We start from the raw sequence: 24391 nt of genomic DNA on the forward strand, positions 1-24391 counted from the left end.
TTCATTTTAGTGTTTTTTACAATTATGTTATTACTTTTTTGCCATTATAGGATTTTATTATAAAGAAGGTAATATTGTAAATTGCATATAACTTATACCCATAATGGTCATTTTATAATTATAATAAATATATATTATTTAAATTATAAATATTTTATTTAATTAACTCCGGCTCGTCGAGCTACTCGACGAGCCACGAGCCGGGATAATACGACTCGAAACTCGACTCGATTGGGAGTCGAGTTACTCGAAACTCGACTCGAACTCGGTCAACCCGAGTTCGAGTCGAGTTGTTGACCGAGCTACTCGCGAGTAGCTCGGCTCGCAAACATCTCTACCCTTAATAGCAAGCAACCCCACGTAACTTGTCACCATGGCATGACACTCTGCATGTGTAAAAGAACACCAGTCTATTTAGGTTTTAGGATTTAAGGTATAGAGTTTAGAGCTCAGGGTTTAAGGTCATGATGTCTGGATTCATGGTGACACCATGCCCTTGAATCATGGCATCCATAACTGCCAGGGCAAACCAAAAGTTGAATAACAATTTCCGATGCATTAAGTAGAAGTAAGAGGAGAATGATGAAACTTAGTCACCAGACTAAGACTGAGATATCAGGAATTAGAGGTTTTGTGTTCCGACTTCCGATTCCCCTGCTCTCTCCCCGTTCTTAAATCCCCACCCCTCTCCTGCTGGAATTAAAAAAAAAAAGGAGCAAATGATGAAAGCATGAAACAGCCATCATAAAGATTTGCCACCATTTCGTATCATCTATATGTGCCATCATTTATCCAAAACCAAGGAACTCAGCCACGAACTAAAAGCTACCAACAAAGAAGTCTATCAATACTGCAAACACGTAAGTTCATCAGCACGAGTACTACTTCAGCTGACATTGGCGCGTAAACAGCTTTAGAAAATCCAATATCCAACCATGCATCATGATATCTGATATCCAAACATATGCAATAACATAGTACAATGACATGGTGACTGCAGACAAAATGTCTACCTTGGACCAGGGCCACAGCGCTTGACATCTAATATCCAAACATAGTACAATAACATGGCACAATAACATAGCACAAAGACATCTTCCGTTTCATCCTCTAACAAATCCCCTTCTGCTGCCGCTAGATATGCTCCGAGCGCTTGCAAAGCTGTCCAAAACTGATACATGTCGTCGGTAGGGGCAGGAGGGGAAGGAATACCAATTGATGGAGACATGCTGGACTCTTTCCTCTCACTGAAGTGGGAGCTAATACTGTCAATTTCAAATGACTGAGTATTTACTTCCCCAGGGCTTGAATTGCCAAACTTCCTTGTACGTTTAGCCCTTTTCAGCTTCCCCTTATTCATAGCTTTTCCCCTCTTTGGAGCCACAACCTCAACATGATCATCAGTTGAATCTAACAGGATTGCTCTCTTTCCTTTTTGAAGTTTTGCCATCTTATTTTCCAGCTCACGCTCATCATCAGTATAAAGAGGTGCCTGGCCAGATTTCTGACTATACTTCCCTGATGCTCCCTGATCATGGAACACCTTGGTCAGCACATGAAATTGCAAACAAACATTGAGCTTCTTGTTCTAATGAAGCAGACTTACTTTAGTCAACTCATCTTTAAAGGGTTTGAGTTAAAAAAAAAGGAGGACACAACACTAATAAATTGCAAGACAAGGCCATTGGGTGTTAGCATGAACCAATTAACCCATACAGAAGCCAATAGATTATACCTTGAAGTAATTTGTAATGCAGAGTTTCAAGTCATTTTGGCCCGAAATGGACTGCACACTATCACTGAGAATGCCAGCTTTATGTCTGGCTGCTGCAAGAATAAAGAAGGCATGATAAGAACCTATAAATCGATTTAACAGGCACAACTAATCATAATCAGCTACATACCCTTCAAGGAGGACCTTGTACAGGGAGGCATGGATATATGTTCAGTTCAACATAACAACATTCAACACGAATAGCCAAATATCTGAGGAAAGGACACAAGGTGTGAGAAAAGGCAGCAATCATCATACTTATGCAATAGCAATGAAATGGAGGCTACATTTCCAAATGAGGGCAGTAAATGCAACAGCACAAGTATGATCAGTCTGGAACAAAATTTTCATTATATGCTAATTCAGAGCCAGCTACAATGTCACAGAGTAACAGGCAATAGGCATGAAACTTCCAATACAAGCCCTTACACATAAACTCCCAATTACAAGGCTAATTTCTAAGAAATTCCTGGGGAAGTGTTACCATAGAAAAAAGAAAAGAAAGTTAACTGATTTAATCCGTTTCTTTGGATTAGAGGGATAACAGCACATTTTCTGTGTCCTAATTGGTCCGAACAGAGACAAAAGAAATCTGGCCAAATTAAAACAGAGAGGTCGAAGCTACAATCTTTGCAATTTCAAGATCTACACAATTAAAATAACGTTAATGACTACCGATGATGGTCTTCTTTCATTTAAATAGGTTTTTGGAACCTTTTCAGTTCAAATGTGTCTGAAATTTTCTATATTTCTGTCTAATTTCTTTCCATAACTTTCCAGAGAGAAAAAAAAGTGCATATAATAAGTAGAAAACGCAAAACAACATTTCAGCAAAAAAAAAAAAGAAAAGAAATTTCATAACGAATCAGTGATCAAAACTTGAACTTCATAAACGTCCATGCACTAGTCTAACGTTGGCGAATTCTGGAACTTGCGCATAATATTTACTGCAGTTTCTTGACCTAATATAAGTTTTCCAGTGTCAAGTGAAAAGAGCGAATAATCTACAACTCTAACCATCAAATGATACCACCACGAGATAGGCTAGAAAAATTCTTCCAAACGCAGTTAAGATCTAAGTAGAAATTGCAGAAACCAGTTACATTGCTCGGAAATTTAAAAAGAACAAAAAAAAGAAGGGAAAAAGGAATTGCTTAGAATCAGAGGGAGAAGAGGGACTTCCGAGACCAGCACTAAACGGCGGGGACAACTCTGGCAGGTGGATGGCGATTGCCGGCAAATGGCAGCAGCAGCTGTGGAGGAGAAAAAGGAATGGAGTTTCGAAGAAATTCAAATGGAAGAGGAGGAGGTCCAAATCGCATATATAAATCTTCAAACGGTATCGTTTCCTCTATTTATTTATTTATTTTGTAAATTCACCTGAAAAAAAAAGGCCCCTTATTTTTTTGTGCAGAAATAAGTTCATCTGAAATTGTGGTGATTCTAGTGAATTAAAACCAAAAAAAGAACAACTAGTTCATTGCATTTCATCAATAATTAATATCAATTATATGCCAACAATTATAAGAATGAAAAACATTCCCTTGAGTTATAATGAATTAAATCAAAAAAAAAAGAAGAACAAATTTTATTTATAAATTATAAAAAATACACTCCTGTTTATATTAGTTTCTGTGATACCAAATACACTCCTGTTTAATAAATGGACAAATTGTTGCATTTCATCATTAATAAATAATATCAAACATGCCAATGGTTACAAAAAATGAAAGATTCCATACTTTTTTATTTACCAAAAGAAAGAAGAACAAATTTTATTTACAAAATCCAAGTTTAAAGAGTACTTCAAACATGAAACAAAACATAATAAATTGGTACTATAAATCTCTTAAAAAGTACCACGAATCTTTTTATTTCTTAGATACAAATAAATTAAGCCTTAAGAGCACCTTTTTAATATGCGTATATTTGTATTAAGTAAAAAAAATTAATACAAAATATAATAAGAAATGGAATACTAAGGTAGGCAAAGAGTTTGATGTTGGGAATTTATTTATTTAAATTGCAATATAGATTATATTTAATGAACTTTATCAATCATACTCTTGTATCAACTAATAGTATTAAACTACAATTAATGAATATTATATTCATCAATGCCAATCATAATAATAATTACAAAGGTGAAACATCCTTTGAATTATGGTAATAAAAATAGATCCAAGTTAGTTTGAATATTGTATAATAAATAATCTTAACATCTTACAATTTTTAATGATATTAACTCTATAATCATTGACAGGTTGTCAAAGCCTGTGCAATAATAAAATCTGTTCAAACTAAAAGTAATTTCTGTAGATAGCGGTGGGTAGGGTCGAATCCACAGAGACTGGGAGTAATTGCTTCTTTTCAGATTCACAGTGATAAGGGGGGTGTTTTTGTGCAGAAGGTGACAATCGAAAAAATTCAAATAAAATCTAAGAAACTACTAAAAATTAAATAACAAATTACTAAAATCAAATGAGTGGTAATTAAGGATTTAGCCAAGGAATAACTTCAGCAATGATGCACCTAATTGATTATCGAAGCAAAGGCAATCCCAATTATTCATCAATAAATAGGTTATAACTACCAAACAAGCGATGACAGTCAACCCCTCCTTACTGTGTTGGTGATTAAGGTACGCCCGTTAATCACTGCTCTAATTAGTAAATAATCCTAGGTACGCCCGTAAGATTTAATTCCCCAATTGCCTTACGTATTAGAGGAGCCCTATTCTAACCAAATAACGCACTACCAGGGTTATTTTAGATTAGCCCGCGTATCCCCCTGACACAAATCCAATCATGCCAGTTATCACTATTTTGAGACAATTAAACAATTACGGATTTAACGTCCCAATTGACAATAAATTACCAAATTAACTAATTATCCGGATCCAAGACAATCAATTAATTAAATAATCATAAGCACTACAATCAAGAAATATACGAATACCAATAAATAAAAGAAAAAGATGAAATTAAATCGATCTCATAATTTTAAGTGACCCAAAGCCTTCGTTGTTTCTTGACTAGACAGAGGAAATTAGTTCATATTTGATGAACAAAACCCATAAAAAATTGAAGCCAGAGTTGCGGCCATTATCACTGATATTGGGAGAATTCAAGTCGCTTCAATCGATGAGAAAAGCGAGCTACAGCAATTGATCCAATTCTTTCTAATTGTCTAGACATACGAGGAGAAAACTACTAAGGATGAAAAGCAAAAGTCAAAAGAGGAAAACTACAGAGAATCATTCCATTCTTCCATTCGTTCCTAACATCTGCTCAAAAGCAAAGCTACCAAGAGTCTCCACTCAAGGACGAAGAAGAAAAGTCCAAAGAAAAGCTAATCTAATATCTAGTTCCTGCTGCTACTGTGCGGCGTCCGCCGCCCATCCCACGAAGACTCCAGCCCCCTTCTTTTTAATGCTGTTTTCGGCCAAGTTACCAAGAAGGGTTGTGGCTTGATATTCCAAAAATGGCCCTGATGCCTGCTACTTGAACTCTTTTTTGATAACTATCAAATTGGCACATGTTATGGTATTTTCGTTCTACTCCCTGTAATAAGTGTAAACTACGAAAAGTGAGTAGAATCTAATAATTAATCCACACCGGATCAGGTAATAGGGGAAATTAATAATAAAATAAATGATAAAATCGCACTCTATCAATCATAAAGCATGCCATCAGTAAGAAATACAAATAAGTTTCACCAAATCAAATCATTTCTCTTCAAAGTTAAGCTATTTAAATTTGAACAATGGAATTTCAATATATTCAGATATTACTATAATTACAATAACATTATAGATCATTTTACAATCCACTGTTAGCAAAATAATAATAATAATAATAAGACAATTTCACTAAAACTAATAAACAATTCATAGAATGACTTAAAAGGGAGCAACAAATTATTCAAAAATTAAAAGTTTAAACTCAAATGGCATAAAAATGAACATTTAGGTCATCTAAATTTAACCAAAACACAAAAATATTGATATTATTACAAAATAAAAGTACTCTTGGAACAAAGAATGATTTATTGTTTGTGCATTTGTAATGGTTAGGGCAAACTAAGTTCAGAAAAAGTATAAAATAACATAAATATTAAATATCACATTTTTTTTGTCTCAATTACATTTATTCCTTCAAAATAATTGGGGATAAATTTACAAATCTCCCCTGAGGTTTTTAACAATTACAGAGAGTTCTTCTTAAGTTTTAAAAATTACATATACCTCTCCTATTTTTACTATTTAGTAACAATGTAGGTCTAACAAACTAAATTTTCTCTTAAAAATTCTAAATTGCCCTTTTGTACAAAATTAATAAAGAAAAATATAGTGTACTCAATCATTTTCTTCCACACTTTGCACAAATTAACAAGTCTAATTCCTAACAACCATCCAAACATAAGTTCTAAAATCAAGTAACTATTCAAAAGAGTCCAATTTGCATATACAATATCAATACTTATCACGCAAAAAAAAAAGAGAAAAAAAGACAAGCCCCGTTGATAACCAATTTTATACCCCCAAAATTAAATATCAATTCTCAAATACCTTTTCAGTACAAGCTAATTTGATCTAGAACCACCATTACAACCCTCCTTTGGCCTTAAAAATATTAATATCTTGAAATAGAGATAAATTCTACCTCCACAATAATATCATAATAACAAATTCTAATTCAATGAAAGAGATCCTTATGTAATTATTGACATTTTATCAAATTTTTTTGACAACAAGCAAAATATGACTAATTTCACATATTTAGTTTTTCTTCCTATTTCAATCATCAATTTCATTATTTATTTCTCTATCATTGCGAGTCTCTTCATTTCTTTCTAATTTGACACATAATTTGCTCCCTTTGTGATTTTGTAATTTTAATTTGCTAATATTAACAAAACTGAAGATAATAAAAATAGGTTATATTAACTAGAAAATAAAGGAGCAAAAATAGACAAGAGACAAAAAAATAGATTATTTCTTTTGGGTTTTGTAAAGATATTGCCTTAAATTTAAAATTGTTTGTCAAGTGGAGGGCATTATAGGTATTTTACTATGTCAAGGGAAGTAAGTGTAATTTCTTAAACATGAGGGGATTTGAGAGAAATTGTTAGAAACCTCAAGGCAGGTTTCTAAAATTATCCCAAATAATTGATTTTCTAAAAATTTTAAAGGAGAAATATCTAAAAGTATCGGGTTCACGTGCAAAGCACGTGGTCCATTACTAGTGAGATAAAAAGGTGTGCGTAGAAAATATGATCATAGAAAATGTAAAAACATTAATCCAGACAAATATTTGGACAATCACTAATTAGTTATTGCTATTATTATTACTACTTTTTATACTGTTATAGATATAGGAGGATTTACTTATATTGGCCTTCGAAGTCTTATAGGCATGGAAATATAGAAATGCTTTTCTTGTAACATACCGCTGAGCTATCAAGGAAAAAGATTTCAAGCCAAGATGTGTAAGATCGATGTCACATTGCCGCTTCGTGGAACAACATTATTGATACACAAGGACTAGTTCGCATGAAAGCAATTTTGCAAATAAAATACCATGTAAAATGTCAGTTTGATGAACTAAGGTTGACCTTATATGTTCCCATTTAGTTCTTGTAAAATTGATTTCCATAATTTTATCTTTCCAACGTTCCCGTCCACCAACTGGGATCCTTTTTTGAATACAAAATTGTGCCTTAGCAATTCAGTTTTCTAAATTGCTCTCTGATTAACATAAAGTAGAAGGGCTCAAGCTGACTGATTCTTGTGCTCTGAGGCCTTTCCTGAGCTTTACAGATACAACGAGCAATGGAAAAGAATCACTGGACACAACCTGCAGTCAACTGCAGAACATTGAGAAAAAATACGTTGCCTGTTACAGAGCTAAGATACAACTTCAAGAAGGATGCAAGCACCTATCAGGGTTCAGCTAATCCACATCTTTCTGCAACAAAATACCGGCTACTTTGAACTACGAGTAATAAGGAAGATATGGCAAATGAGTTCCAAAAGAAGTAAAAAGCCACCTCATTAACATGTCTACAAATTGCTGAATCGGTTGGACAGTTTAAAAGAACCACGCCAACAGGGAAGATCTTAGGCTTTGGCCATCCGAGGCAGGGAGCAAAGGGGTTTCCATCCTGGATGTTTTCATTTGATCTGACTGAAACAGGATCTTGTTCAGCAAGGGATCATATTAAAAGTACCAAGGATAGTAAGTAGAGCTATCAGGGTTAATGTTGATCTTTGAGTGCAAAATCACTGCAAAACACAAAAACTCAAACTTAAGAAACTCGAGACAGCATGTAGTCAAGAATAAAGCCAGCACTTAGTTGCATGACATTTTTTGTAGTATTTGAAACACTAAAATAAGAACTTACCATGAAGAGAGGAGCAACCAACAAGTATAGGTGGCAGAATGAGCTTAATAGCCTTCATCACAGCGGATGAAATAATTGCAGCAAGTAGCAGCAGTCTCGACTAACCACAGCGATATGCTTCAAAACTTGCAGCTTAGACTTGATTGTGTAAGAAGATACTCTTAACAATTCTGTGCAGCTTCACTGCATGAACAGTACATCTTCCGTGGCTGCTCCCAAAAACATTTTCATTATGAGAAGATTTCTCAAGTTTTGGTTGTAATATGTTCAGAATCAAAGTAGTTAAAAGTCAAATTTGAGTAGTAAAAGAAGAGTAGTATATCTGAACTTACCAGACTCTTAGAACCAAACACCAATTTGATGACCAACAGCTCTGAAAACTCCTCAAATCTTTACTACTAGAAAATCATAACCAAGGAAAAGTGAGACAGAAACCCATTATCTACGAGACTTATCGAACAAATCACTAATCAAATGGTTCAAGAAGCTTGATAAATGCGCCTTCAAGAGGTGATTAAACTTTGGAGCAACTATTTACTCCCACTAGAATCATTAGTTAGGGAGCTGATCACTTTAGCAATCACATCTTACATCCACAAAAGCAGATATATAAAATCAACAAAACGAAACTCCTAGTGCTTATTTCATATTGATGGGTAACTTGTAGGAAATGCAAAACAAAAATTAATTAATACCAGCTATAAAAATCTAATCTAAGTTCATCTAGGGGAGAGACCATAAAAATCTGCTTGTTAAGTGCAGGCGGAAGGAGTGCAGTAGAGAATTGCGGGTTTAAAGTCTTATAGAAAAGGTTTGTAGAATTGCTGCTTGTGGTATCAAATCTAAAATGTCCAATGCATTTTCAACGGGTGAAACTTCAGAGAGAGCAATCATTTTATCCATATTAAGGTTTTAGTTAATGCATTGGTTATTAAACTGCTTAAAACCCAATATTAAGTAGTGGAAGAGGATGGTATTATAAATTATCAGACTACTAATCTCACAACCAAGGGCAGTCAGAGTAACTCGATTGACCATTGGATTTATGTAAAGAGATCACAGCTGAAGAAAGTAGAATCCCATCATTTAAGAGACATAATAAGAATACCAATAATCAGATAATTTGGAGAAAGATGATAAATACATTCCCAAGAGGTGGAAGTTCAGAGTAAGCATTTCAATCCTCGTAGAATCTCAAGTTTAAAGAGAATTAGCTCCTTTCAGCAATCATGATATACAACTGGAGGTAGCAGACAAATGAGCTGAGCAAAAGTAAACTGCTAGTTCTTATTTAACACAGAATTTTGTACCGTGGATGTAAAGTTTTCAGCTTTGACATGGCTTAACTGTCCACATCAAGTAATCTGCTCTTGAACACCTGTATTCAATAATTGAATCTAATACATGGTTAGCGATATTGTTTTCTTCCTGAAACAGCACTTTTTAAGTTTTTCTGAATCAGACTGAAAAAGCCAAGAGAAGCTCAACAAAGCAGACTAATAAAACCTTCAACAAACTAAAATTCCAAAATTGCCAATTTACTTCCATAATTCACAGCTTATAAGGTAGTACAATTAACAGTTGAGATCTCTAAGTGCAACCTGCAATCAACTTGCTAAATGATAATTCTTCAGTCCTGACTGCTACATTACTAGACAACATCTTGGAAGCAGACGTTTTAAAACTTCAGATATTTTGCAAATGAATCATCTTGCCGTACAATTTTTATCTCCTAATATTGGATGGATTTTAAAAAATTTAGTAGTGGTTTCACGGGAGTATGTTGTCCTGAAGATACAAAAAAAACTAGAAATTGACCCTTAAAATCTTTGTCCATCATTGGCTACTTATAATTTTCTGTGTTCCGTCAAACTTTGATTTAACAATCTATATCATAAATGTAAACACATTATCATTCTTTTCTAGCAAATTGATAACCAAATGAACTTTTAGAGTACTTAGTTGGATGAGGAGTTTTTAGATTGAAAATCTCAAGAAGGCATGTTTGCCTGCTTTAAAATAAAGATAGAAGAGCAAATTCCATGTCATTTTCGAGCTGAGAATCTTACAGAAAGAAAGGGTTTCTTTTTGTTGCCTTTGTTCTAAAACTAATGAGCAGGAAATAAGACTTGATACTTGATAGGGTGTTAATTATTGGTTATTTTATTGTTAATTTCCCCTTTTATCCTTGTCAAATATTGTTTTAATTATTAATATTTACTTATATTTGGTATTGGACCTAATTCCAGGGATTGGAGCAAGAAAATACAAAAAAGTAGGGACTTGCTCCATAAGTGGAAGACTACAAGGAAGCCTTTTTCGGTTGCTGGCCCACAAGGAGAAGAAGAAAACGAATTCCTTTTCTTTGTGCTGATGGGAGTCTTTGACTAGCAATAGGAAACTAAACAAGGAGGAATTTCGGCAGAGCCTTAATTCTTTGGCTCTTGGACTCCTTATTCGGCGGGGACCACTCGATAGCAGGAAGTCATTTTCCCTTTGGCTTTAAAAAGAAGACAAACGTACGGGAGGTTTATCAATCAATAGTTTTAGCTTAGTCTTTAGCATAGTTTTTAGTTTTCTTTTCGTGGCTCTTTTGATGGCCTGGACCTCAGTGAAATTACGTGGAGATTTTCTCATGAGGCATGGCTAAGTTTTTCTAGTCAAGGGGACAACTGACGATTTGGTTCGACAATTACTGTGAGATCGAATCTGTTTTAATTATTTTCTTCATTTATTGGTATTTATATGTTCCCTAATTTTAATTGCTATGGCCTTGTGTATGATTGATTAGTGCGCAATAATTAATTATTCATATAAGCTATTTTTGCTAAATAGGGGTAATTGAATCCGTAATTGTTCGTTATCTCTACCTCAGTAGCAACTGGCGTAATTGGGTTTATATCAGGGGAGCATACGATCTAGCTTAAACAAACCCTCGTAGCGTGTTTGTTGGTTAGAATTGGGCCTTTCTAATTATTAATGCAATCTAGAAATTAAATCCTACTGTCGTACCTAGGGTTATTTTTGGGTTAGAGAAATAGTTAACGGTCGTACCTTAGCTATCGAGAAATTAAGGAATGGTTGGTTGTTTATCGCGTGCATGACAACTATAACTAATCTATTACTAAATGTTGAAATTATTTTTGCATCAATGATCAGTGCATGAACCATTTCTGAAGTGTACCCTTGGCTAGAGTTTTCCCTTAATTATTCCTCTTAATCAATTATTTTCTGCAGTTAATTTATTTAGTTAGCATTTAATCCAAAACCCCCCATACTTTGGACTCTAGAAGAAACGAATTATCCCCAGTCCCTGTGAATTCGACCCTACTCACCGCTATATACAAAATCTGTATTTTTCTCGAGTAGGTATTTATTATTGTACAGGTTCGGCACCTGTCAATTTTTGGCGCCGTTGCCGGGGACTGGTGCCTGATTAATTTGTTTCTTTTTGAGTTCATTTTTTTTTATTATTTTCCTCTTATTTTTTTATTATATATATAGTTTATGGCTGCTAATATTCCTTATTTTGGTGATAGACTTGATTTTATTTCTAGAAAGGGTTATGAAGCTTGTGCTTTTTCTAATGATCAATGGGCTGCTGCAAATTGTGGAACTTATTTTGCCTCAGATCATTCAATCGACATATGCCATGCATTTCAAGATGGTCTAAGTGCTCCAATAGATACTTTTGGAAATTTTTCGCCTCAATATCAAACATGGTATGACCCTATTTCAAACGGGTATGATCAAGGATGGTGGGATGATTCCAATTTTAATTATGAACAAAGGCCAAAAGATTTTCAACAGCTAGAGTTTCAAGAACCGTCATCCATGTCAGGTATGTCTCTTGAAGAAATAGTTGAATCACTAGCTACTAACACATATCTAATTCAACAGGAGACATATCAAATTCAACAGGAGGTACATCAACTTCAACAGGAGACACAGAAGATGAGTGAAGAGATGAAAGAAGGAAGGCGTGAATGGGCATCTAAAATGAGCAAATTGATTTCTCCAGTTTATGAAGAATTGCCCTCACCGACTATTATCGACCATGAGGAAGATGAGAGTGCAATTATTCTGACGAATGACATGGTACTGCAAGGGTCTCAAGAAGAAGAATCTAAAGATGCAGATGAAAAGAAAGTTGAAGCACAAGAATTGAGACCCCAACATCAAATGGTTCAAGTGAATGAATCCAGTGAACAATCTCCAAATGCGGTGACATCTCCTCCATTCCTTAATCAATATTTTCCTGACTCTTATTCTTTAATTCCTGTTAGTGAGATTGATTTTATTATACTAGACGATTTTGAGTTTCATAACAGGAATAAGTTAAGAGTTACGATGGCAAAATATTTTGAACCAGTAAATGCTCATGATGGGGGGGTGAGGGAAGAACTAAGGTCGTCGTTACCTGTTTGTTTGGCGCCATCTACTAATCCATGGAAGACCGTACCTTGTGTGTTCAAAGATTACTCTATTTACGAGGGATATCAGGACTACATAGAAGATGAAGCGCTGAAACGAGTTACACGATTTTATCCTCCCTGAGCAAAGATGACAATGTCTAGCCAAAGACATTAAAGAAATGCGCTTTTTGGGAGGCAACCCAATTGTTGATTTTGTTATTTTTGTGTTCAATTTCTTAAATATGTCGTTTCTCACTTGGGTACTAATCACTCTTGATGTTCCCTCACTATGACCAGAATAGGTAATCTTAGCGTGCCTACACGAGGAGGGCACGCGTTAAGCGTCTAAATTCAAGTCTCATGGGAATTAGCAGTTAGACGTGCCCACGCCAGGTGGTCACGCCTGAGGGAAAGAAATTTTCGTTCAGGATCTGCGGACTCTATAGCAGTTAGACGTGCCCACGCCTAAGCCAGAGGTTCCTTGAAAAAAAAAAATTCAAAAATTCAAAATAAAAACATTTTCTGTTTTACACCTTCAGTTTTGGTTCTCACAATTCGAGTTTTGAAATTTGAGTGTGCAATAAAAAAAAAAAAACTATTTTTTTTCCCTTCTTTCTTTCTTTCCCTTTTCTTCTTCTTCCCCGCTTCCTCTGTTTCTCCCTTTCTTTTTTCTTTCGCACACCGCCACCGCCCCCAGGTCTCCTCCCTTCCTCACGCTCCACCAACGCCACCAAGCAGCCGCGCGCCTCCCTCGCTCATCGTCGCGAGCTCTCGCCCAAGCGCCGCCCGCCGCTGCTGCCTTGGTTTTCTCCACGAAGCGCGGCTGCCCACCCTCGCGCGCCGCCATCAGCGCGCCTTGCCGTCCAGCCCCGAGCTCCACCAGCTCACGGTCGCTCCCATCACTGCAGCAGCTCCACACTACAAGAAAATTGGTCATCAGTGACAACTTTTCTTTGTGACGAAAAAAAGTTGTCACAAAAGCCGATCCTTTATTGACGACTTTCTAACTCGTCACAAACTTCTAATGGGAGCCAACTCATTTGTGACGACTTAGAAAAGTCGTCACTAGTAAATTCCCGCCAAGATTTAGCAAGAGGGCGGGAGTGTTTAGAACACACAATAGTGACGACATTAAGAACATCATCACTATTGCTTGGCCTATTTACGGACGACTTTTTGTTGTCGTCACTGATCACTAAAAAAAAGTTATTAGTGACAATATTTTTTAGTGATGACAATATGTCGTCAGAAAAGGGATTCTTTAGTCGCGACACCTAAAGTTGTCACAATTCCATCAAAGCAACTAAATGTTTATTGACGACAAGGAGAGTTGTCATAATTGCTCAAAGCAACAGAGTCTTCAGTGACGACCTTGAAAAATGTTGTCACTAAAATGATTTATTCAGTGACAACTTCTAATATCGTCACTGTCACTCTACTGATTCGGATTTAGTGACAAGAATTAATCGTCACTATTTAAAGTACTTATTTCTAAGTCACTTTCATTAATTCTACTGTGCCACCCTAACTTTTGCGATTTAGCCCCAAATGTTGTAAAAAATTCCATTAATTCCATTATGATACCTTAACTTTTACAATTTAGCCCCATATGTAGTACACCGATTTCTTTAATTCTATTATTACTCCCTAACTTTTGTAATTTAGCCCCATATGTAATTTACCAATTTCATTAATTCTACTATGGCACTCTAACTTTTGCAATTTTACCCCCATATGTAATACACCAATTTTATTATTTCTATTATGGCACCCTAGCTTTTACAATTTAGCCCCTATTTTCAAATTAGGAAATTGCGAATGGCATCTTGATAAACTATGCATAAATATTTTATAATTTTCTCAAACTTAAGTAATAATTTGTTATAAACTCTAAAGATATATCTTTCATTACAATAGTTATAAGGCAGGCAGGTCTTTTTATCAATGGAATAAGAAATTTATGTCAGATTTATCCTTTGTACTACATGCCAAGTAGTATTAGCAAAGGAATAACAAAGTACTACAAAGTAATTAACAAAATAGCCTTCAGGGAGTGTAGTTTATGGGCAAATGAGCATTATCTATTCAAAGTACCAACTTTTTATGGGTATTTTACTCTCAAACATATAATTTATGATAAATTTATAAATGTTTGTAAGTAAAATTCAAAAAGTGTTACACTGATTTCTTACAAAACGAAAACTGGCAGGTTATCTTTTCAACATAAATTAAATTTTTTTAAAAAAAGAAATGGCCCATAAAGTACCAACTCTTTGTGGGTTTCCTTTACATGAACAAATATTTTGCTCTTTATGGGCATTTCACTTTGAATCATTTAATTTATGTTAAATACATAAATGTTTGTAAGTAAATTTCAAAAAGTGTTGTACTAATATTTTTATGAAAGGGAAACTGGTAGGTTTTGTATTTAACATAAATTAAATATGTGAAAGCAAAAAAAAAAAAGAAATTACCCATAAATCTATATCTTGCAAATGTATTACAAGAAATTTGGTCATTAGTGACAACCAATTGTTATTCTGTTTTTGCTCTCTAATGATTTTTTTAACTATTAGGAACTCAAATTTTGTCATGTAAATTAATATTAGTGCAATAATTTGAAGTGAAATTAACCATTTGAAACAAATCATCTCTCCTTATTATAAAATAAAAAAAATTCTGGAGTTTTGGGCAAAAATAATGAAAAGAAAGATAAGTAAGTTGTAATTTAGTTCACAATTTTGAGAAAGTGATATCAATATTAATATGGGATCAACTGTTTGATGTCATAAAAAAATTACCTATTATGAATATTTTTACAAAAATATTTAAAAGTTGCAAGTAATAATATATTAGTAAAATGTTAATTCAAAACTAAAAAACTTGGGTTGAAATTTTCGTACGAGTAGGGGGGGAAATGTAAGGAATTGAAATTTCATTCAAAGTCAATAGTTTGAGGAGAAGCGCGGAATTGACTTGAACACTTAGTGAAACCAACAACTCGCGGTCATGTTTAGTCATTCACCGAACAAAAGGCTACCAGCCATGAGCCAACAGCCAACAAGCAACACTTAGAACCAAAAAACACACTGCTCCTCATCTCTGCCGAGAACCAAAAAACACACTGCTCATCTCTGCCGGAAACATCTCCTCGCCGAGAACCAAGAAACATCTCCTCGCCATCTGCTAATCGATCTTGGCTGGGAAATGATGAAATAGAAGACCACATTTAGCAGCAACTGTCTACAAAAAAAGGTATGCTGATTCTCTTTTGCCTCCCTAATTTTCCCCCAAATGGTTTGCCCCTAATTAATTTCCCCGTTTAGATTTAAATTCCATCCAGACTCGAGAATGACAAGTTTGATATTTTATCCAAAAACTTCGATAGTGAAATTTGAGTTAGGAAACGCTCGTCGTCAACTATAGCTGATCAATTAGCTTTAATTTGACACGTACATTTGGCAAAATTTTCTGCTTTTTGATCTAGAGACTGACAAAATAAAACCTTCCGCTGCTAAAAAAACTTAGTTGTTTGATTGGTTATTCATTGAAAACTTTACAAGATTTCGATCTGCTATATGTTTTTGTAGTATGATAAACAGATTATTTATGGGGTTTAAAATAGAAAGGTCAACTTTAGCTTCTCCAACTGCTATATATTTGCATCTCGCCTTGTGTGTGTGTGTGTGTGTTCCCCTTGTTTTGGCTAATTTCTTGGTATTCTGGTGCATTTCACTTTGTCATTCTTCTCAGTCTATTCTTGTTTAGAGGCTTGTGAAGTACTTGTTAAATGTTGTCGAGTCGAAGGAGGCAGGGACCTAGAAATTTGTTGTTAGTGATACTGATCGGAGGTGGCATGGCATGCTTACAATAACGCTGATAAATTGCAAGGAAGCTTGTGGATCCCTTGATACAGTCTCAAGTTTAGGACTTTTTTCAAGTGAATTGAGAGATAAAACCAGTACAACTGACCAAATATACTTGGCCATTACTATCCAGATTTATTCTTCACCTTTCTTTGTTCTATTTTATTGGTCTTCTGTAGGAAGTAATGCAAAGCATTCTAAGATGTCGTATTTCAGTTTCACATTTTTCATGGAAGTTCATCTGGTAGGTTTTAGAAAGACCGAGTAGTAATGTTCCCATTCGTAATTTTGATTTGTTGGGTAATGCGGAATATTAGTAGCAGCAGACTGCGGTTTTGCACACGGACTTGGATGGCATGGGTGCATTGTGAATTACGTGATGTTCTAGCACAAGTTATTGGATACGGAAGGTGGATGCCATAGCATTGATTTTGCAATTTGACTTCTTAGGGGAATGAATGGTGGTGATTTCAAGTCGTGCAAGCCACTTACTCTTCATGTATAGATTGAAACTTCTTTTTCAGCTTCTCGACTCAGAATAGCTTCTTCTTTAATTTACTTGCACATAAAACGAAACGATGCCATGAATTTGCTGGCAAATTGGAAAGTTATTTGGAACTTGTATGTATGCCTTTCAGACCTTGTGCCCTGCCCTGTGTACGAGTTGGGCGCAAGGATAAAGGTTTCGCTTCCTAGTTATGATGCCTTTTCGTGCACCAGTCATCCCTCATGCTAACACAACGAAAGGGAAAACTTGTTTCCACCCCATTCTGCCCCCTAAACTCCCGCTTGGGTTATCCAGACTTCCCCTGCTACTGGTATCCGAAGTTACAGGTTGACTGACTTTTTGTATTTTCCCCAGCTCCTTACATATATCATCTTGCTTAACACTGGACATATTTTTGCTAAAAAATACAGATGACTTCTCCAAAATGATAATTTGACCTGAGCCTTCCTCGTATCTCTTCAGCAAGTACATTAGCTCCTTAGCCTGACTGGGCTCAGCTTTACAAAATATTAGAGAATCATCAGCAAAAAATAAATGAGAGATTGATGGTCCTCTTCTGCTGATCGTCATTCCAGTGATTTTCTTGCCATCTTCTGCTCTCTTAAGTAGATTTGACAGCCCTGCAGAGCACAAAAGGAATAGATAAGGTGACAAAAGAACATACATACAAACAATATACATACAAAAGAACATCAATGGCGGCACATTATCAGAAACTAGTCATATATCTATATGTATTTTTTTAAAAACCTGTAACTGTAGGGTTCTAGACAGCAGTGCAATCACCGCGCCAACACAAATATTTAATGTCCAAAACTGTAACTAAACAAGACAAATAAAACATTAAACCCAACTCAAAAATTGCAACATCTTACTACTAGTTTTGCAAGTAAAATGTTACCCTCCCAAAGACGCTAATAGTAGCAAAATTAGGCAGTAGTAGCCGCCTGGGCAGCAATCCTTTTCCTTTGTTCCTCTATAACTGACAACTTGATACCTTTGCCCTTTGGGGGAGACACCCAGGGCTTTGCACCTTTTCCAATGATGAAGACATTACCAAGACGAGTAGCAAACTCGTGACCTGTGGCATCTTGGACATGGATGGTCTCAAAGCTTCCCTTATGTTTCTCTCTATTCTTGATTACTCCAACCCAACCTCTGTTCCTTCCCCCAGTCACCATGACAACATTCCCAACATCAAACTTGATGAATTCAGTAATCTTGTTGTTCTCCAGGTCAAGTTTGATGGTGTCATTGGCCTTGATGAGTGGGTCTGGGTAACGAATGGTATGACCATCATAGGTATTCAGGTATGGCTTGCCCTTCTGTCCAAACTGTACTGATCGAACCTTACACAGCTTAAACTTTGCCTCCTCATCCCTGAAACTTCTGGTTTGATTAGCTGGCCCTGGCTATGTTGTTAACTAAGCTGATATGGTGATCATTGTCTGTGTGGCCCGGGATACAGTAGTGCTTGCCAAGAAAATCTCACAAGACTCCAGAATTAATTCCTATCTGCCTTACATTGTGTTTTGCATTGCACACAGCCTCCTCACATGCTTACATTGTGACATGTTTGAATTTAGTAATAGCTGTGTTGTATTTTGTTTAATTTTTATTATTGTTGTATGGGAAGATTAATTTCCTATATTTATTATATGTGTTGTTGTAATATCATGGTTGCATATTTTTTTGTGTTAGGATCAACGGTGCTTTTGAAAAAACATGGATAGGAGTTGGATGACAATTAAAGATTACTTGCATCCTAGATATTTGGCAGGAGTGAAAGAATTCGTTCAGTTCGCTTATTTAGGCAAGGATCCCACATATAAGCTCCCTTGTCCATGTAAAGGGTGCAACAACTTTGAGGATCAAACTATGGAGGTCATGAAAAGTCATTTGTGTGGGGGAATTGTTGAGAGCTATACTAGGTGGGTATATCATGGTGAAAGGTTTGAGGATTCTGATGAGGATGAAGATGATAACATAGTTTTAGATGAAGAAAACAGTGAGTCAGATGATATTCAAGAAATGTTAAATGACGTTGGTACTGCAAACTTTGGCGAGAATTGGAGAAATTCGGGGGAACATAATAGGGATATACCAAATAAGCAAGAGGGGGAAGCAAGTAAGTTTCTTAGATTATTATCTGAAGCTGAAAAAAGTCTCTACCCGGGTTGTGATAAGTACTCAAAACTTTCCTTTGTTGTCCATATCCTTCATTTGAAAACTATGAATCGGTGGACTTGCAAATCCATCGATATGCTGCTGAAATTCCTCATTCAAGTCTTCCCCATGGCATCAATTCCTAGCTCATACTATGATGCAAAAAATTTAATTCGTGAGCTAGGACTCAAGTGTGAAAAAATACATGCATGTGAAAATGATTGTGCACTTTATTGGAAAGAAAATGAAAGCCTCGATCACTGCCCAAATGAAAAATGTAAAGCACCTCGTTATAAATCCCCGGGTTCTAAAATTCCTAGAAAAGTGCTTCGCTATTTCCCCTTAAAGTCAAGGTTGCAAAGACTATTCATAAACAAGGAGATAGCTCAAGATATGAGGTGGCATAAAGAGAGACGCGTTCCCAAGGAAAACACAATGACACACCCTGCTGACTCAATAGCTTGGAAGGAGTTTGATAACAGTCACCCATCTTTTGCCGAAGATTCTCGTAATGTTAGGTTGGGGCTTTCAACTGATGGTTTCAATCCCTATGGAAACATGAATAATGCATATAGTATATGGCCTGTAATCCTTGTTCCTTACAATCTACCACCTTGGAAATGCTTAAAGGACCCTTTTTTCCTGTTATCAATGATTATTCCAGGTCCTAAGTGCATAGGAAATGATATGGATATATTTTTTAGGCCTCTAATTGATGAGTTGAAAGAGTTTTTTGACACTGGCTTTGAGACTTATGATGCAGCCGTGGGAGAAAAATTTATGTTACGGGCTGCTCTATTGTGGACTATAAGTGATTTTCCAGCATATGCCTATTTGTCAGGGTGGAGTACGAAAGGTTATAAGGCCTGTCCTATTTGTTTAGATGATACAACCAGTGTATATCTGAGAAATGGATTAAAATGTTGCTATATGGGGCACCGGCGATTTTTGCCAGCGGACCATAAATGGCGCAGAGAAAGAAAGTCATTTAATGGCAAGAGTGATCTTAGACAGCCTGTTAGAACTTTATCCGGTGAAGAAATCTTTGAACAACTTCAAGAGTTTGATCAAATGGTGTTTGGTAAGGCACCTGAATTGCTTAAAGAGAAGAAAAGAAAACGCATGCAAAATCAGTCAAATTGGTTGAAGAAAAGCATTTTTTTTGAGCTGCCATATTGGAGTACTAACAAAATTAGACACAACTTGGACATTATGCATATCGTGAAGAATGTGTGTGAAATTTTGTTGGCTACAGTGATGGGTACGGGACACAAAAATAGGGACACTTGGCAAGCTAGAGAGGATTTGAAGGAAATGAGATTGAGGGAAGAATTGCATCTTCAAACTCAAGGGGATTCAAAGGTGATGCCCGCTGCATGCTACACTCTTTCACGCAGCGAAAAACAAAAACTATGCCAGTTTTTGAGCTCACTCAAGTTCCCCGATGGATTTGCCTCAAACATATCTCATTGTGTTAAGCCAAAAGAGTGCCAAATTTCAGGGATGAAGAGTCATGATTATCATGTATTCTTGCAACGTCTACTTCCATTAGCAATTAGAGGCATGCTGCCAAAGGATGTTTCCCAAACTTTGGTAGAACTAAGCAATTTTTTTAGGAAAATTTGTTCCAGGACTCTTTATGTAGATGAGTTAGATGCACAGGAGAAAAACATTGTTGTAATACTCTGCAAACTTGAAAAAATTTTCCCTCCAAATTTCTTCGATGTAATGGTCCATTTAATGGTCCATTTACCTGCTGAAGCAAAACTTGCTGGCCCAGCACAATACCGGTGGATGTTCCCATTTGAGAGGTAGTGTAAAGGCTATTTTAAGACTGAATCTTCTTTTGCTTCATAGGGTCGTACTGCTGTGACATCTTATGGCTGCATTTTTGTGACACAGAAAAATGGGTCAATACAAAGGTTATGTGCACAACAGAGCTCGACCGGAAGGATGCATTGTTGAGCGTTACTTGGATGATGAATGTCTAACATTCATTTCCAGGTACTTGCACAATGTTCCTACAATATTTAATGAACCAGAAAGAAACACCGAACGCTTTGAGGCTGCTGGAAAGTTGTCTATTTTTTCTGGAATGGCTCGGCCTTTTGGGGCAGCAACATTTTGTTGCTTAAGTGAATCAGAGTTGATGAAAATACATTTATTCATCTTGAAAAATTGTGAAGAAATTGATGATTACATAAGGTAATAAATTTATTACCTTATGTATATGAGAAGTGTTATATGTTTAGTCAATTATATCACTAACCGTACCACATAGATAACTAATAATACTATTGTATAGGATGCACAAAGAATTGCTTCAGCAGCAAAATGTGTCGAATGTAGAGCAGATGCACGATTTAGAGTTTCCAAAGTGGTTTGAAGATCGTGTAAGTATGGAACAAACTACTAGAAAACTTGTGGTATTTATATAGTTGTTAATTTGTTCAGTCATTCTAATTTCTTATTTGGGTCATATAGGTCACTTACATGCATACACAAGGCAGATGCTGTGATGAATTGTTGTCTTTGGCCAAAGGACTGGATTTTAGAGTGATCAAATATCCTGGTTGTAATGTCAATGGGTTTAGATTTCATACCAAAACACGTGAGGTAGACAGAAAAACCCAGAATAGTGGCATTATGGTGAAGGGTGAGCATGCTGATGTAGAAATAAACTTCTATGGTGCTATTACAGATATCTTAGAGGTTGAATACTCCTTCAGTCAAAGCCGAGTAGTTCTGTTCAAGTGTGATTGGTGGGACTTGAAAAATAGCTCATGTCTTAAAATAGACAAACAGAGTAATCTAAGCAGCGTCAATTTGTCAAAAAAATGGTATATAGACCAGCCATTTGTATTCGCTTCCCAAGCCGAACAGGTCTTTTACGTAAAGTGTCGCGCCCCATTTTTCGATAATGAATTGTGATGTGTGTGTAAAGTGTGGTGTGAACGTGTGCAAAATGAAAAGTAAAAAGGCCATGGGACTTTGGAAAGCGACGATTTGGCCAAATGAAATTTAAAAAGGGTTTTTTAAATATGAAAACGGAGTCGCCACTTGGTATAGATTTGGGGTGTACCAAGTCACCCAAAAAGTGTTTTTTTAAAGACAAAGTAGTAAAACCCTTTTTAAAACGATTCCTAGTCCACGTAAACCAAAGAAAAAGGTTCGGGGGTCACGTTTGACAAAGGGGAAGGCAAGGATAGAATCCAAGGCACCCCTTTGACCTAGCCAAGGCTAGTTGCGCGACTGAAACCAATTTTTCCTAGTTTTCTACCCAATGTATGTATCGCGTATTGGATATGTCTATATGAATGCAACAACCTAGACCTAGGGGAATTGGGGGAAATTTCTCTTCAAAGGTTGAGCGGTGCCAATCACATTAATTGTGAAGCCCAACAATGATCCTTTTGGAGAGGTCACACCTAAACCTAAATGACGTGAAAAATGAGTGGAATGCATGCCATGTGAAAGTGTGAGTTTGTGTGAAGTGAGAAAAATGATAAAAGTACGATATAAGTGGAGGTGTGCAAATGTCTTTGAATGCAAATATATACTCCAAGTGCAAGTGGGCAAAAATGCATGTATGAAATTTAAAGAAAAGTGCGAAAGTGTCGGTGTGCAAATGAAGATGAAAGTACTCGTGTGCGAGTGAAGATAAAAGTGTACGTGTGCAAGTGAAGATAAAAAAGTGTTCGTGTGCAAGTGAAGATAAAAAAAGTGTTCGTGTGCAAGTGAAAGTGATAAAAAGGTGTATGTGTGCAAATGAGACAAAAGTGAAAGTGTAATGATAGAGTGGATTGAGAATGCATGAGCCTAGGGAATTCATGCATATTGGGTACGGGGAGACCTAAATCGTGACTTGATTTTCCCTTTGATTAGAAGGCGAAACTAGCGTGCTAAGGCTATCGAGTAGCCACACTCGCTCGTTTCCCTTATCGGAAGGGGACACTCAAGCAAAATGAACCCTATAACTAGCATGAAATGCAAAAATCCTAAAATGGAGGGAAAACGGGTTCGAGGATCATGCCAAATGATAAAACTAAGGAAAATGCGTGATATGTGGTGAACAAGCAAATGATATGCTAACGAGGGGAAATCCCTAAGGGTCTAGCATTGGACTAGCCCATTCTATGAATTCCGACTAGCGTTGGACTAGCGGAAACGTACATTCATCCATTCCATTCATTCATGGCTATGAAAGCAAGTAGACATGCCAAAACGCTCGTAAACACATAACACATAGCATTTAGCATGCTCGACTAGATGCAAGAGCCTAATAAAGCAATTAAACATGTAGCAACAAAAACAAGCAACCAAGGGGAAGGGGAAGTGGACCAGATGCTCTCCGAGCACTATCTATTACAAGCCAAGAGGTGTACACATACACCATAAAAGCATAAAGGGGAAGGGGAAATGGACCAAATGCTCTCCGAGCACTATCTATTACAAGCCAAGAGGTGTACACATACCCCATAAAAACTTAAATAAAAGTAAAAGCAAGTAAATGCACGCAAGGAAATAAGGAAAGCGAAGTAGGCATGCATATTCACATAACACGTAGGAGCACGTAAGGTCAAATGTAGTGCAAATGAGGGATAGAGTGTACCTCCCTTGAATTGACGCCCCAATGAAGTGAAATTATTCAATTACCCTCCAAAATAATAAAAAGGTCAAGGCACCACTTTATTTAAGAAAAATTAAAAGAAATGGGCAAAACAAGGCTCACTTAGTCATAAAGCCCCAAAGTCGTGACTTAAGTGCAATTGACAAAGCATGGTAGTTAATTGAAGCAAAGCAAGTGATGAAATTGCAAGAATTAAAACTACTAAGGATCAAATTGATGAGATTATTCAATTGATTGGGCCATAGTGAAGCAAAAGGGAACTTGGGAGGTCAAAATGCAAAAACTCAGAATTTTTTCATGCATGCATACGAGGAAACAAAATTTTTCTGCAATGAACACTTTCTGCAATTCTCTTTTCCAGCCGTGGCTTTTCCTTTCATCATGCAAAACAGATTTTATCCAACACCAAGATCCTGCCTATCCATCATCCACTAACCATGTAACTTCACTACATAACTGAATCAAAAACGGGAACTGATCATCAAAGGTGGGAGGAAACCAAACGGCAAAAGAAAAGAAAAAGAAACAGCTTGCTGCGGCTGAAGGCTTCGGCTATTGATGAGGCCTTCAGCACGGTTCCGCAGCCTAATTTTCATGTACAACAGTCTGCAATTTCAACAAAGCAGA

The 24391-nt window shown here is 36.2% G+C and overlaps 3 protein-coding genes and 1 long non-coding RNA gene across 5 annotated transcripts; 1 reads left to right on the forward strand and 3 right to left on the reverse strand.

Annotated features, from left to right (window-relative positions):
- Nucleotides 1-745: 745 nt before the first annotated feature.
- LOC113776391 lies at nucleotides 746-3076 on the reverse strand. 2 transcript variants are annotated; one of them, XM_027321533.1, is made up of 4 exons: nucleotides 2963-3076; nucleotides 1905-1986; nucleotides 1736-1827; nucleotides 746-1528 (listed from the first exon to the last, which is right to left on the reverse strand). In XM_027321533.1, exons 2-4 carry the CDS (start codon nucleotides 1933-1935, stop codon nucleotides 1010-1012), a joined length of 642 nt encoding a protein of 213 aa, XP_027177334.1. In that variant the 5' UTR covers nucleotides 1936-1986; nucleotides 2963-3076; the 3' UTR covers nucleotides 746-1009. The 2 variants fall into 2 exon arrangements, with proteins under 2 accessions (XP_027177334.1, XP_027177335.1); XM_027321534.1 differs by having other exon boundaries at nucleotides 2958-3076.
- Nucleotides 3077-8004: 4928 nt separating this feature from the next.
- LOC113776489 lies at nucleotides 8005-9480 on the reverse strand. Its single transcript, XR_003469021.1, has 3 exons — nucleotides 8512-9480; nucleotides 8180-8388; nucleotides 8005-8060 (listed from the first exon to the last, which is right to left on the reverse strand). It is a non-coding gene; the product is annotated as an uncharacterized LOC113776489 (long non-coding RNA).
- An 8417-nt stretch (nucleotides 9481-17897) lies between these two features.
- LOC113774328 (40S ribosomal protein S4-like) lies at nucleotides 17898-18542 on the reverse strand. Its single transcript, XM_027318877.1, has 2 exons — nucleotides 18533-18542; nucleotides 17898-18376 (listed from the first exon to the last, which is right to left on the reverse strand). Exons 1-2 carry the CDS (start codon nucleotides 18540-18542, stop codon nucleotides 17898-17900), a joined length of 489 nt encoding a protein of 162 aa, XP_027174678.1.
- A 151-nt stretch (nucleotides 18543-18693) lies between these two features.
- On the forward strand, nucleotides 18694-22065 carry LOC113774329. The gene is made up of 4 exons (XM_027318878.1): nucleotides 18694-20945; nucleotides 21037-21339; nucleotides 21440-21527; nucleotides 21619-22065. Exons 1-4 carry the CDS (start codon nucleotides 18694-18696, stop codon nucleotides 22063-22065), a joined length of 3090 nt encoding a protein of 1029 aa, XP_027174679.1.
- Nucleotides 22066-24391: the final 2326 nt, after the last annotated feature.

The sequence above is a fragment of the Coffea eugenioides genome, chromosome 6, assembly GCF_003713205.1.
Source record: "Coffea eugenioides isolate CCC68of chromosome 6, Ceug_1.0, whole genome shotgun sequence".
In the NCBI taxonomy this organism is placed as follows: domain Eukaryota; kingdom Viridiplantae; phylum Streptophyta; class Magnoliopsida; order Gentianales; family Rubiaceae; genus Coffea; species Coffea eugenioides.